The sequence below is a fragment of the Mus pahari genome, chromosome 9 (assembly GCF_900095145.1).
Source record: "Mus pahari chromosome 9, PAHARI_EIJ_v1.1, whole genome shotgun sequence".
NCBI lineage: Eukaryota > Metazoa > Chordata > Mammalia > Rodentia > Muridae > Mus > Mus pahari.
The window spans coordinates 17746708-17760281 of record NC_034598.1 but is presented as its reverse complement, the minus strand read 5'-3'; the positions used below and the strand labels follow the sequence as shown (position 1 = coordinate 17760281).

Genomic DNA, 13574 nt, shown 5'->3' with positions numbered 1-13574 from the left:
ATAGGGAACTTTCGGGATAGCATTTGAAATGTAAATAAAGAAAATAAAAATAAAAATAAAAATAAAAAAATATTCTTAAAATATATTGCAGAGATACAATCAGCAAAATAGAGAATTCCACAGGGCAATAAACTGAAAGGGAAGCAGGAATGTCCATACTAAACTGTCTTAAAAGACACAGCAATCCCTGATAGTACAGATAACGGAGAGCCATTGGGCAGACCAGCTCAGCTACCACCCCAGATACAGATTCAGGGTTTTGAGTTGGCCAATCCTGGAATCTATCTACATCATGTATGAACTATTCGGGCATGTGAAAGGGCTAGTCCTGCTGACCCAAAACTACAAGATCTACAAGACACAGGGCAACAGCAGGATAACTGGGAGGAGTCTTGGTGAGGGTCCAATATTGATGGTGTCACAGAAGCCAAAGATGTTAATGACTCATTGCAATGAACATTTGCAAGTGAAGATGTGCGTGCAGAGGGGATACTGTACACTTTGACACTCTATAGCTTCCATGGTGAGATGTTTTCTAGGCTTTGTTTTGCTTTGGTCTTAATGTTTGTGTGTTTTTTATTTAGGGCTGGGGTAGGGTGGGGTGGGGAGATGTTACAAGGATATGAGGGGTGGATATGAGGGGTCAGGGAGATGAGTGAGATTGGGGTGCACGATGTGAAAACTTTATGAAAAGACATAGCAATCAAACATAATTGGATCTTTTTAAAAATATTTTTATTGGATATTTTGTATATTTACATTTCAAATGTTATCCCCCATTCTCAGTTTCCCCTCTGGAAACCCTCTATTCCATGCCACCTCCCCCTGCTTCTATGAGAGTGCTCACCCACCCACTCACTCCTGCCTCCCTGCCCTGACATTCCCCTACACTGGGGCATCGAGCCTTCCCAGGACTAAGGGCCTCTCCTCCAATTGATGTCCAACAAGGTCATCCTCTACGACATATGTGGCTGGAGCCATGGGTTCCTCCATGTGTTCTCCTTGGTTGGTGGTTTAGTTCCTGGGAGCTCTTGGGGGAGAGGGTATCTGCTTGGTTGAAAATGCTGTTCTTCCTATGGGCTGCGAACCCCTTCAGCTCTTTTAGTCCTTGCTCTAATTCCTCCACTGGGGACCCTGTGCTTACTCCAGTGATTGACTGAGAGCATCTGCCTCTGTATTTGTCAGGATCTGGCCAATCCTCTCAGGAGACAGCTCTATCAGACTCCTGACAGTAAGCACTTCTTTTATTTTTTATTTTTTTTGAACTTGAAGTTTAATTTGCCACATCAAATTCATAATGTAATTTTCTTTCTTTCTCCCTTTCTTCTTCTTCTTTTTTTTATTATTTTTTATTTTTTTATTTATTTTTTATTATTTTCTTTATTTACATTTCAAATGCTATCCCGGAAGTTCCCTATCCCCCCCCCCCCCCCCCGCCCCTGCTCCCCTACCCACCCTCTCCCATCAGTAAGCAGTTCTTGGCATCACAATAGTGTCTGGGTTTGGTGACTGCATATGGGATAGATCATAGCAGCCCTAATTATAATAGCTAGAAGCTGGAAACAACCCAGATATCCTTCAACAGAGGAATGGATACAGAAATTGTGGTTCGTTTTCACAATGGAGTACTATTCAGCTTTTAAAAACAATAACTTCATGAAATTCTTAGGCAAACTGATGGAACTAGAAAATATCATCTATGTGACTTAACCCAGTCACAGAAGAACACACATAGTACGCACTTACTTATAAGTGGATATTAGCCCAAAAGCTCAGAATACCCAAGATACAACTCTCAGACCACATGAAGCTCAAGAAGAAGGAAGACCCAACTGTGGATGCTTCAGTCCTTCATAGAAAGAGGAACAAAATAATCAAGGGAGAAAATATGAAGACAAAGAGTGGAGCAGAGACTGAAGTTAATTATCAGGTCTAGGAAATCTCTGGTGAAATTTTTGGGGTCACTTAAGTATATTATCATATCATTTGCAAATAGTGATGCTTGACTTCTTCCATTTCAATTTGTATACCTTTGACCTCCTTTTCTTGTCTAATTGCTCTGGCTAGGACTTCGAGTACTACAATGAGTAGATAGGGAGATAGTGGGCAGCCTTGTCTAGTCCTTGATTTTGATGGGATTGCTTCAAGTTTCTCTCCATTTAGTTTGATGTTTGTTACTGGTTTGCTGTATATTGCTTTTATTCTGTTTATGTATGGACCTTGAATTCCTGATCTTTCTAAGACTTATCATGAAGGGGTCTTGGATTTTGTCAAATGCTTTCTCAGCATCTAATGAAATGATCATGTGGTTTTCTTTTTTCCTTTGAGTTTATTTATATAGTGGATTATGTTCATGGATTTCCATATGCTGAACCATCCCTTCATCCCTGGGATGAAGCCTACTTGATTCATTATGATTGATGATCGTTTTGATGTGTTCTTGGATTCGGTTTGCAAGAATTATATTGGTTATTTTTGCATCAAAATTCATAAGTAAAATTGGTCTGAAGTTCTCTTTCTTTGTTGGATCTTTGTGTGGTTTAGGTATAAGCATAATTGTGGCTTCATGGAAAGAGTTGTTTCTGTTTGTGGAATAGTTTGAGGAGTATTGGTACTAGGTCTTCTTTGAAGGTCTTATAGAATTCTGCACTAAATAAACCCCTCTGGTTCTGGGCTTTTTTGTTTGGGAGACTTTTAAAGACTGCTTCTATTTCTTTAGGGGTTATAAACCTGTTTATATTGTTTATCTGATCCTGATTTAACTTTGGTACCTGATATCTGTTTAGAAAATTGTACATTTAATCCATATTTCCCAATTTTGTTGAATATAGGCTTTTGAAGTAGGATCTGAAGATTTTTTTGGATTTCCTCTGTTTCTGTTGTTCTGACTCCCTTTTCAGTTCTGATTTTATTAATTTGGATACTGTCTTTGTGCCCTCTAGTTAGTCTGGCTAAGGGTTTATTTTATTGATTTTTCTCAAAGAACCAGTTCCTGGGTTTGTTGATTCTTTGTGTAGGTTTTGTTTGTTTGTTTGTTTCTTCTTGCTTGATTACAGCCCTGAGTTCGATTGTTTCCTGCTGTCTACTGCTCTTGAGTATATTTGCTTTTTTTTCTTTTTGTTCTAGAGCTTTTAGGTGTGCTGCCAAGCCACTAGTGTATGCTCTCTCCAGTTTCTTTTTTCTTTTTTTGTCATTATGAGTGATTAAATTTAGTTTTATTTATTTATTTAGGAGGTGCTGGGAATCAAACCCAGATCCTCTGTAAGAGCAGCAAGTATTTTTCTTTCTTCTTCTTTTTTCTTTTTTTGGCACACAAAGCTATGAGTTTTCCTCTTAGCACTGATTTCACCGTGTCCCATCCGTTTGAGTATGTTGTGCCTTCATTTTCATTAAACTCTAAAAAGTCTTTAATTTCTTTCTTTATTTCTTTCTTGACCAAGTTATCATTGAGTAGAGATGTTCAGCTTCTATGTATATATGTGTCGCGCCCGTCGCTCTCGCCTGCAGGATAGAAGGACTACGAGACAAGCAGAGATTCTTCCACAACTTCTTTATTATCTTCTTGCTTGCTGAAGCAAAAGGACCTTGAGCCTGAAAACCCTCTGGTTTATATAGCCCTAAGGGGAACGTGTCTGCCTGTGATTGGTGCTTACTTTCGAACCTCATTAGCATCTCTGTGCTGGCTCATCACCGAGCATGGTGAATGCGCCTAGCAAGCTGTTTTTTCTTTCCCTTCCCCCTTTCGGGTAGGGCGCCATCTTGCAATGGCAGAATGCGGCGGCTTGCCACATATATGGACTTTCTGTTGTTTTTGTTGCTACTGAAGACCAGCCTTAGTCTGTGGTGATCTGATAGGATGCATGGGATTATTTCAATCTTCCCATATCTGTTGAAGACTGTTTTGTGACTGATTATATGATCAGTTTTGGAGAAGTTTCCAAGAAGTGCTGACAAGAAGGTGTAGTCTTTGTTTTAGGATGAAGTGTTTTATAGATATCTGTTAAATCTATTTGGTGCATAATTTCTGTTAGTTTCACCTTGCCTCTGTTTAGTTTCTGATTCCATAATGTGTCCATTGCTGAGAGTGGGATGTTGAAGTTTCCCACTATTATTCTGTGATGTACAATGTGTGCTTTGAGCTTTAGTAGTTTCTTGTATGAATGTGGATGCCCTTGCATATGGAGCATAGATGTTCAGAATTGAGAGTTCATCTTGGTAGCCTTTTTTCTTTGATAAGTATGAAATGTCCTTCCTTTTTTGATAACTTTCGGTTGAAAGTTGATTTTATTTGATATTAGAATGGTTACTCCAGCTTGTTTCTTGAGAACATTTGCTTAGAAAATTTTTTTCTAGTCTTTTACTCTGAGGTACTGTCTTTTACGTTTTTTTTTTTTTTTTTTTTTTTAACTTTTACTCTGAGGTGAGTTTCCTGTATGCAGCAAAATGCTAGGCCCTGTTTATGTATCTCGTTTGTTAGTCTATTTCTTTCTATTGGGGAATTGAGTCCTTTGATGTTGAGATATTAAGGAAAAGTAATTGTTGCTTCCTATTATTTTTGTTGTTAGAGATGGAATTCTGTTTGTGTGGCTATTTTCTATTGGGTTTGTTGAAAGATTACTTTCTTGCTTTTTCTAGGGTGTAGTTTCCCTCTTTGTGTTGGAGTTTTCCTTTTATTATCCTTTGTAGGCCTGGATTTGTGGAAAGATATTGTGTAAATTTAGTTTTATTATGGAATATATTGGTTTCTCCATCTATGTTAATTGAGAGTTTTGTTGGTTATAATAGCTTGGGCTACCATTTTGTTCTCTTAGGATTTGTGTGACATCTGTCCAGGGTCTTCTGGCTTTTGTGTCTCTGGTGAGAAGTTTGGTGTAATTCTGATAAGTCTGCCTTTATATGTTACTTGACCCCTTTCCCTTACTGCTTTTAATATTGTTTGTTTTATGCATTTGGTGATTGGATTATTATGTGTCGAGAGGAATTTCTTTTCTGGTCTAGTCTATTTGGAGTTCTATAGGCTTCTTGCATGTTCATGGGCGTCTCTTCTTTAGGTTAGGGAAGTTTTCTCTATAATTTTGTTGAAGATATTTACTGCCCCTTTAAATTGGGAATCTTTACTCTTTTCCATACCTATTATCTTTAGGTTTGGTCTTCTCATTGTGTCCTGGATTTCCTGGATGTTTTGGGTTAGGAGCTTTTTGCATTTTGCATTTTCTTTGACTGTTGTGTCAATTTTTTATATGGTATCTTCTGCACCTGAGATTCTTTCTTCTACCTCTTATATTCTATTGATAATGCTTGCATCTATGACTCCTGATCTGTTTTCTAGGTTTTCTATCTCCAAGATTGTCTTCCTCTGTGATACCTGGATGGTTTTGTACAACTCTTTCACCTGTTTGGTTGTATTTTCCTGTAACTCTTTAAGGGATTGTTGTGTTTCCTCTTTAAGGACTTCTACCTGTTTACCTGTGTTCCCCTGTATCTCTTTAATGGAGTTATTTATGTCCTTCTTAAAGTCCTCTACCATCATTATGAGATGTGATTTTAAATCAGAATCTTGCTTTTCTGGTATGTTGGACTTGCTGTGTTGGGAGAATTCTGATGATGCCAAATAGACTTGGTTTCTGTTGTTTAGTTTCTTGTTCTTGTCTCTCCCAATCTAATTATCTCTGATGTTAGTCTGCCTTCCTGTCTCTGACTGGAGCTTGTCCCTAATTTGGGCCTGTGATCTTAGGTGTGTCAGCACTCCTCGGGAGACCAGCTCTCTTCCAGGGGGATTTGGGAGCAGAGGGCTGTGGGACAACCTTACCTCAGGGGCGCAGATGGAGACTGGAAGGATCCTGACTATAGTTGTATCTTAATTCAGACATGATATTGACTGAGCAATGAGTACTTGAAGCATTATTGAGTATTCAATATAACAGTTTGTTTTATTTGTAGGTACATTAACATTGTTCTCTCTCTTTTTAAATTTGTCTTTCAGGTTTCATGGACCAAAACCTTGCTTTGCAGCCCAGGATAGCCCTCCAATTTGTGATCTTTCTGCCTCAGCCTCCTAAGTGCCAGGATTATGGATATGTGCCACTATGCCTGGATTCATCTTGTTTCCATGTAGCAATGCAGCCTTTTAAAATAAATAACAAATTCTAGACTATTTACCATGAAATAAAACTTGAGACATACTTTAAAATAAAACAGCTGTGGAGAGTGTGGTAGACATATCACTTTGGGTAAACTATGTGTAATTAATTTTAATTTGGTTTGAGGCAGTCTTGTTATGTATTATAGGCTAGTTTTGAACATGCTATGTAGTACAGGTTGGTCTGAAAACTTGCTATCATTAGTTGTCTACATTCTGTTGGAACATATATACATATTATAGTTATTATTATTATTATTATTATTATTATCATCATTATACTGTTGTATAGGTTTGAAATAACCCATGATGATGGGCCAACGAGATGGATCATCAGTTCTACTTAATTGTTGCCAAGGTTGAGAACCTGAATTCAATTCCTTAGATTCATATAATAGAAGGAAAGAAACAACTTTCATAGATTGTCCTCTGTTGCACATACACATGTCATGACAACTATGTGCCCACATGGATGCCCCTCTACACCAAACAAATGCAATGTTAAAATAAATTAGGTACTATGAAACTTATAAAGAAATATTATCTCATTTTTATATGGCTCTGTAGTTACCTACCAGGTCTGCCACACACACACACACACACACACACACACACACACACACACACAGCCCTGATGCCACCATGATCCCTGAGCACTGGGAGGAGCTAGTTTGGTATATATGCGTTCTTTAAGGCTGAGCATTTTTTGATGTTTTATTCTCTCCCAAATGTGAATCTTTGTGATGATAAATCATTTGGAGTTGCTTTAATACTATGTTCATTTAGCAGAGTAATAGTATGATTTTCCCTAGGATCCATGATCTATTTAGCCATAGGTTAGTGGCCCAATTATAGGTGTTGGCTTATTTTGGAACATGGGCTTTCAATCTAATTGTAAATGATCGGTTATTCCTATCATATTTGTGTCATGACTGCACTCGTAAGTAGTGTTTCCCAAGGGTAGTCACTAGTGTAGCTCATGGCAATCTCAGATGGATGAGACTCTGATTAATTTTCTTCTCCAATATTATGCATGGCAACTCTCAGCATCATGAAAGCTTGCCAGTGCATAGGGAGGTTCCAAGTAAGAATCTATTTGATTTCTCCATAGACCAGTTGCACATATGAACACACAGTAGATATAACAATATACATGAGACCTGTACAAGACCAAGCCAAATGAAATCCCATTATGGAGAGGGTAGTTGGGCACAAAGTTCTATGCCATAACCAGAGAGCTGTTCTGTTTAGTGGCACTGTAAGTAGATTCTTGGCTACTGGGAAAGAATGGGTCAGTTTTATTTGTATAAAATAAATGTAGCCCCTGATAAGTCACCACACTCCAATGGAAGGCCACACATACAAGAACGTTTGCGTGCTCTCAAGCACAAATTGGCCTTGATGAGGAACAACTAAAACTAAAAGGGATTCTAAGCTGAGTGGCAAAGAGAGGAGTGGATCTGGGAAAGGTGGGGGAAGGGATGTGAATATGATCAATACAAACTGTATAAAACTTAAAAACCAGTAATATATGTATAAAAACATATATATATGCATGCATGCATGCATGCATATATGCAAGTTTGTATGTATGCTCTGTCAGTAGGACAGGAAGGAAATATTGGATACTGTGGAGGGCACTGATCATAAAGTTTTTATACATGGGAAAACCAATGAAGGATGTGTTTCTAGGCATTGCACTTATCCATGAAATTCTGAAAGGCTCTGGTCTTGGATATAGAAGCCAGAACATCTACAGCAGTTTGGGTTGCCCTAAGGAACACTGAGAGCCTTCCACTTTCTCCATAGTGTGTATGCAGAAAGGGAGACAAGAAAGAGGCTGTCAAGTGAACTGCATTAGCACCTGAAAGCACTTATTTACTGTGTCCAAGCACATTTCATATCTTTCCTATTGAGAAGGGCCTTGACCTTCATTTTTCTTCCTAGTGAAAGGTGAGTCATGGTTCTTTAAAACATAAAGATCAAACTATGGGGCTATGTATGCTGGCTTTATGGTCCACATCCCATCTAAATGCTGCTTGTGTTGCCTAGCAAGCAACTCAGGTCACAGAGGACAGGTGATCAGATTTACAAAATAAATTGATCATCTACTCTTATAGATCCAGCAGAGGGAGCACTGAGCACGGATTTGTCTGTCCAGAAGAGGACCAACTTACTGTTATCAGTTTTTAAGAGCCCTGTTTCTTTTAGGGCCTGATTGCTCCTTCACCCTTACGTTACAGATCCTGTACCTCTGGGTTGATGATGGGATTTTCATAGGAAGATTCCATTTCATCCACGTCCACATTCCCTAGTGATGTACTCATGGTTATATAAGTAAAAGAGACATAGATTAGCACTCTCTTAGTAGTCTTTAGTTCCTTTTCCATTTTAATTTTCCTCCTTAACTTTCCCCATTATCTAACTCACAACACTTTGTTCTTTGGGTTCATTTCCTCAGAGCCTGGCCAACAATGGGATTATGAGGCAGTCTCCAATCTAGATAAACATAGATGCATCCACTGGAAAGTGGTTTCTGCCATTTGCAACTTGGCAGAACTAGGATAAAAACAGGTCTTACCACTGCTTGCATCTGGGATGAGTGGGCTTCACAATAATAGCGAAGTTGTAATAAATAAATTAATTAAAATATTTAATTAGAATAATTTTGCTTTATATTTAAAATGTTTTAAAGATGCTTATTAAAGTAATACAACAGACTTTCATAAAATTATATAAATCATTATAATACACATATGTACAATTATATATGTGTACATATCTTTAAAACAGTCAGCAGTTCTGGAAGATGTTTGTCTGTGACATATAAAAGCCAATATTGAGAAAGATCAAGACTCCTAAAGTTTCATTTGTCTGGAAGAGAACAGTGAGGATATATTTCAGTGGAAATGGCAACTAATCCTTTTTGGCAAGGAAAACCCTTAATAGTTTATTTTCCTGCTTTTTTTCCACCCTAAATGTGGAAGCATGTTTTATCAGATTACATTTTCAGTCAAATGCATACAGCATCTAAGGGTGCTCTATGATTGCCTGCTTCCTGTGTCAGCAAATAAGAAAACATTCAATTCATACAACAGATACCTATGGAGGACCTACATTATACACCAAGAACCTGCAAGAGTTATGACAGTAAAGACAAAAGAAGCCTTTTCCAAAGAGGGGTTGAAGGAGGCACACTTTAAATGCAAGAACAAATAAGGAATCATTTTTGACATGTATAATTTCTAAAACAAATAAAACCAGGAGGGAGAGGGTAATGTGGATGGGAGGAGAAATGACCCTAGGCTGAGTGGTCAGGGAGAACTCTAAAGAGGATGCATCCACTTGTAGCTTAAATTAGGAGAAAGAATTTCCATTTGATGACTCCAGAGGAGTACTTAAGGAAGCTGGAGAACCCCAAGAATTTTTGTGAGGGTGAGTGGGGTACATAAGAAGGAACATGCAGAAGACCAACTGGGAAACTGGGGTGCAGCGGTGGTATAGTAGGGCAGACATCAGCCCTATACCAAAATCCTCGCATGAAGCATGGGGAGGAGAGAAAGAGGGAAGAAAATGCCCTCATTAACTGCCTTTGTTGCAGAGACCAGCTCTCCATATAGAACTTGTGGCTGGATTAGGACTTGTAGCTGTCTACAAACTTACAACTGTCTTCCTGACTCTGCCTCCTGAGTGCTGGGATTGGAGTTGAGAAACAACATGCCTGGTCATTCACTACCTTTCCAATCCAGGTATCAAGAAACATTTGGTTTTAATTTTATACTCACAGTTTATGATGTATACCAAACATGTATTTTTCTTATTTTACACAGAAAGGGACTAAAGGAAAACTATCTAGTTGAAATTGAATGAAAGTACGGAAACCAGCAGATCCAATTGTCAAAGAACAATGAAGACTTCAATGTCACAACTCACAACAGCAGTCCTCATTTAGGAGGGACAACAGATGCCTGGACTGTACCTATGACTCAAGAACTGATTAACTATATCAAACCTTGGTCTAAGGCACATTTTGTCATAATGCAGGGACAGATTGCAATACAGAGGTCCACAGAGGAATAATACAGATGACCAGTCTAAGGAACAGATAAACAGATACTAGGTTATTTTTGATTTTCTATTTCTAGGGACACTGTAGACATATAGCATATGTTCCAGAGAAATAACTACATGACTTGGCATAGGAGAAAATTACCTAGGATGGCTGCATTTAAAACAACTGCATCGATGACTCTATCAGATCATTTCATAAACATTACCAAACTGGAGTCCCCAATCACCAATGAATAAGATAGAAGTGGCACTTACTGAAACAGCTGGGAAAAGTGACATTCTCATTTTTATAGACCCCTTACAGCACCTGGCCAAATGTGGTGAATCTCTTTAGTGCAGTTCATTTTATAGGGAAGAAAGGAACCCAGGTGTCAGCAGTCAAGGAAGCTTAATTTTTCTCAGAATTGAGAGCAATATTTCTGTCACACTAGGACCGTGATCTATAGAGGACGATGGATGTATAGACTGTAAACCAAAATAGGTATGACCACTGTCTAGAGAAGGACTACAGAAGTCTAATGAAACTTTCGAAAGAACATTGGGACTTGTGTCTTTTTCAGGAAAGAACAACTAATTTAGGCTGAGCATTCTGTGAAAATGGAGGGTTTTCTTTTTCCCTTGAGAAAATGTTAGCTCCCTGTCCATGATCATTCTAATGCTGTACTTGAAAATAGCCTATAGACCAACAGAGGAAAGCCTCTCTCACCTTTGCCTCCATTTGCTGTTTTAAGGACTTCCTCTTGGGCAGTGATATAGGCAGTTTGAAATGCTAAGTGAAGCCAACCTTTGCTACTTTCTCATTGGCATTTGATTTTTGCCATAAGCAGGTATTTTTTTTTTTTAATCTCAGTGAGAACTGATTGGTACTTATGCTTCACTTAATGCAGTAGTAAAAGATTTAAAAGAAGTGTTACATGATTGCTACAGTATATTTTCAGCTACTAAAATTGGAACAAAGTGAAATAAGGGCCAGGTGGCAGTAGCTACAAACTGTGCTAATGGCTCCATCAACAGATGTTTAATGTACTTAGAGTTATCCTCCACATCCTACGGTTGCTAACACATTTCCTCCCATACCTCCTCTCAACACAAAAATTTTGAGAGGAAAGGAAACATTAATAACCCCAAAGTGTTTAATTTTAGTGGATATTTAAATCTTAATATTGGTCATAGGTGACCTATGCAACCACTGGATAGCTTACTGAAGGCTTCAATAATATTGTTGCCGTCATTACATAAAGTTGCTCACCAAGAGAAGGCTTAAAGTGCATGAGTGTTATCCTTTATTTACCTTTAGATTGCATACTGCTTTGGAAACATTTTTCAAAGGACCAAAATATAGGAAATGCCCTGCAGAGATATTTTAGTCTTGGATGCAAACAAGATCCATGGGCTGCATCACTGTTCATAAAAGGGATGCTGACTTTTCAGTAAGAAATCATACTCTCTGGATAGTTTCAGAATCTACAGTTGGTCATTCAGGAAGTAATAGATCAACTTGTGCATATTAAGGCAGTTTTCTTAGTGCAGAGGCATGAAAGACAAAGGAGAATTCCCTTCCCAGTGCTTTCTCTTAATGAATCCACCGAGAGACCTATTGTTGTGATGTTCTAGCCCTTATATTGCTAGATGCTAGAGAATGGAAGTCTGGAAAGATGAGCTACAGGACACAGAAGTTTCTGTGAAAGAGAAAGGAACACAAGTTGGACAGTTTTGGAATGCAGTGGCTGTGGTCTTCTCGGGGTGTCTGAAGCCTGGCTAGCTCAGCAGACAAGATTTCTGCTCAGCCAGCTCCTTGGAAGTTTATGTTGGTTACCTTTCTATATTCAATTTCTCTATTCTGCATAATTTTGGATTTTAAATATCCCTTCAGATTTTTAAAAAATGAAATGTAATTTGGTTGATCGAGAAATTAACATGAGGGAAAAGATAGCTTTAGTCAAAGCTACAAAATGTAGATTTTTCTACAATAGGCTCTATTACACATCAACAGCAACCAGGCAATGAATAGCTTCACCTTTAAAGTTAGGGTGAAGTAGAAACTGCAAATGGTAGCTGACAGAGCTTTAGAAAGGAAGATGAGATGCTCATTCACATGGGGATTTTCTCATTGTGTGAGGCACAAAGTCTTTTGGCCTATGTGGTCATCCTTGGAAAACCATGATTTTGATTACCCAATCTAATTCATAAAAGAGATGTTCTCTGATTTTAAAGGGTTTGACTCATATTCTACTTGAGAGATATTCACAGTCATTTCTTTTATAGTTAACTAAGGGCAGGTTAAGGGAGAAACAAAACTGAAAAGCCCAAATCCTTGGTCAATGAGGATCAAAATTTGTAGAAATACTATTTCTCTTTAATAACAATAATGATGTTAAAAACTATTCTCTATTTTCAGCAACTCTGGAAATTACTATGAAGAGCTCTCAAAAAGGTACAAAGAAATCTATCATATGACCCAGTTATACTTGACATCCTGTCTACAGATACTTGGTCAGCCATGTTCATTGCAGATCTATTCAGAGATGGAAACAAACTAAATGTCCTCTAACTGATGTTCAGCTTAAAAAAAATGAAATGAACATTGTAGGTAAATGAATGGAACTATAAACTCTCATACTGAATGAGGTATCTCAGACCCAGAAAACAAATACCACTTATTCTCAGTCATTTGTGGTGCCTAGCTCCAAATATTCATATGTGAGTATATAAAGTGAGATAACCACAGGGACTGGACAAGTAAAAATATCCCATTTTGGGGAAAAGGATACAAGTGATTGGAAAGAGAAAGTGACTAATAGGAGACATTAGTTGGGATGAAGAAAATAATGTTAATACAGAAGGAGAGAGAGAATTGAAGGAAAGATAACTAGAGATGATTGGAAAAGCCATAGGAATGCTATTATTATTTATTTACTAAAATTAAATATACTACAAATAAATCTCATGCATACATGTATATATATGTTGCAAATAAAGTTATCCAATTTAGACTGACAGTACTCTCCCTAAGAACCATAGATTATCTAGCTAAGAAAAGGAAAAAACAAAACAAAAACCCCCAAACAAAACAAAACTAACCAAAAATCCAGGCATGAGAGACCACTCTTTGAGTTGCTGGTCATGTGCATCAAAGACACTCTCAAGACAATACAAGAAATCATGGCCTTCCAGAGGTTGAGGGCATCATGATCTTCAGACCCCAAACCTCCAGCATCAGTCTCCTTACAGAGGAGAAGCTTCTGTAGTACATGATTGTGTTGTACAAGCTTCCAAGGGAGGGAAGCAATCAACAGTCCTGTCCAGCTGCAATGTTTATGAACCAAAATGATGACCAGAATGGCACAATAACTGTAAAGGTACA

The 13574-nt window shown here is 38.0% G+C and overlaps 1 protein-coding gene across 1 annotated transcript in view; it reads right to left on the bottom strand.

Moving 5' to 3' along the window:
• Positions 1–8466, bottom strand: part of LOC110326749 (RNA-binding protein 39-like) — a 110423-nt gene extending 101957 nt beyond the window's left edge. Inside the window, 1 exon segment of the mRNA XM_029542379.1 lies at positions 8392–8466. Coding sequence (XP_029398239.1) covers positions 8392–8466 — 75 coding nt within the window.
• Between the last annotated feature and the right edge of the window lie 5108 nt (positions 8467–13574).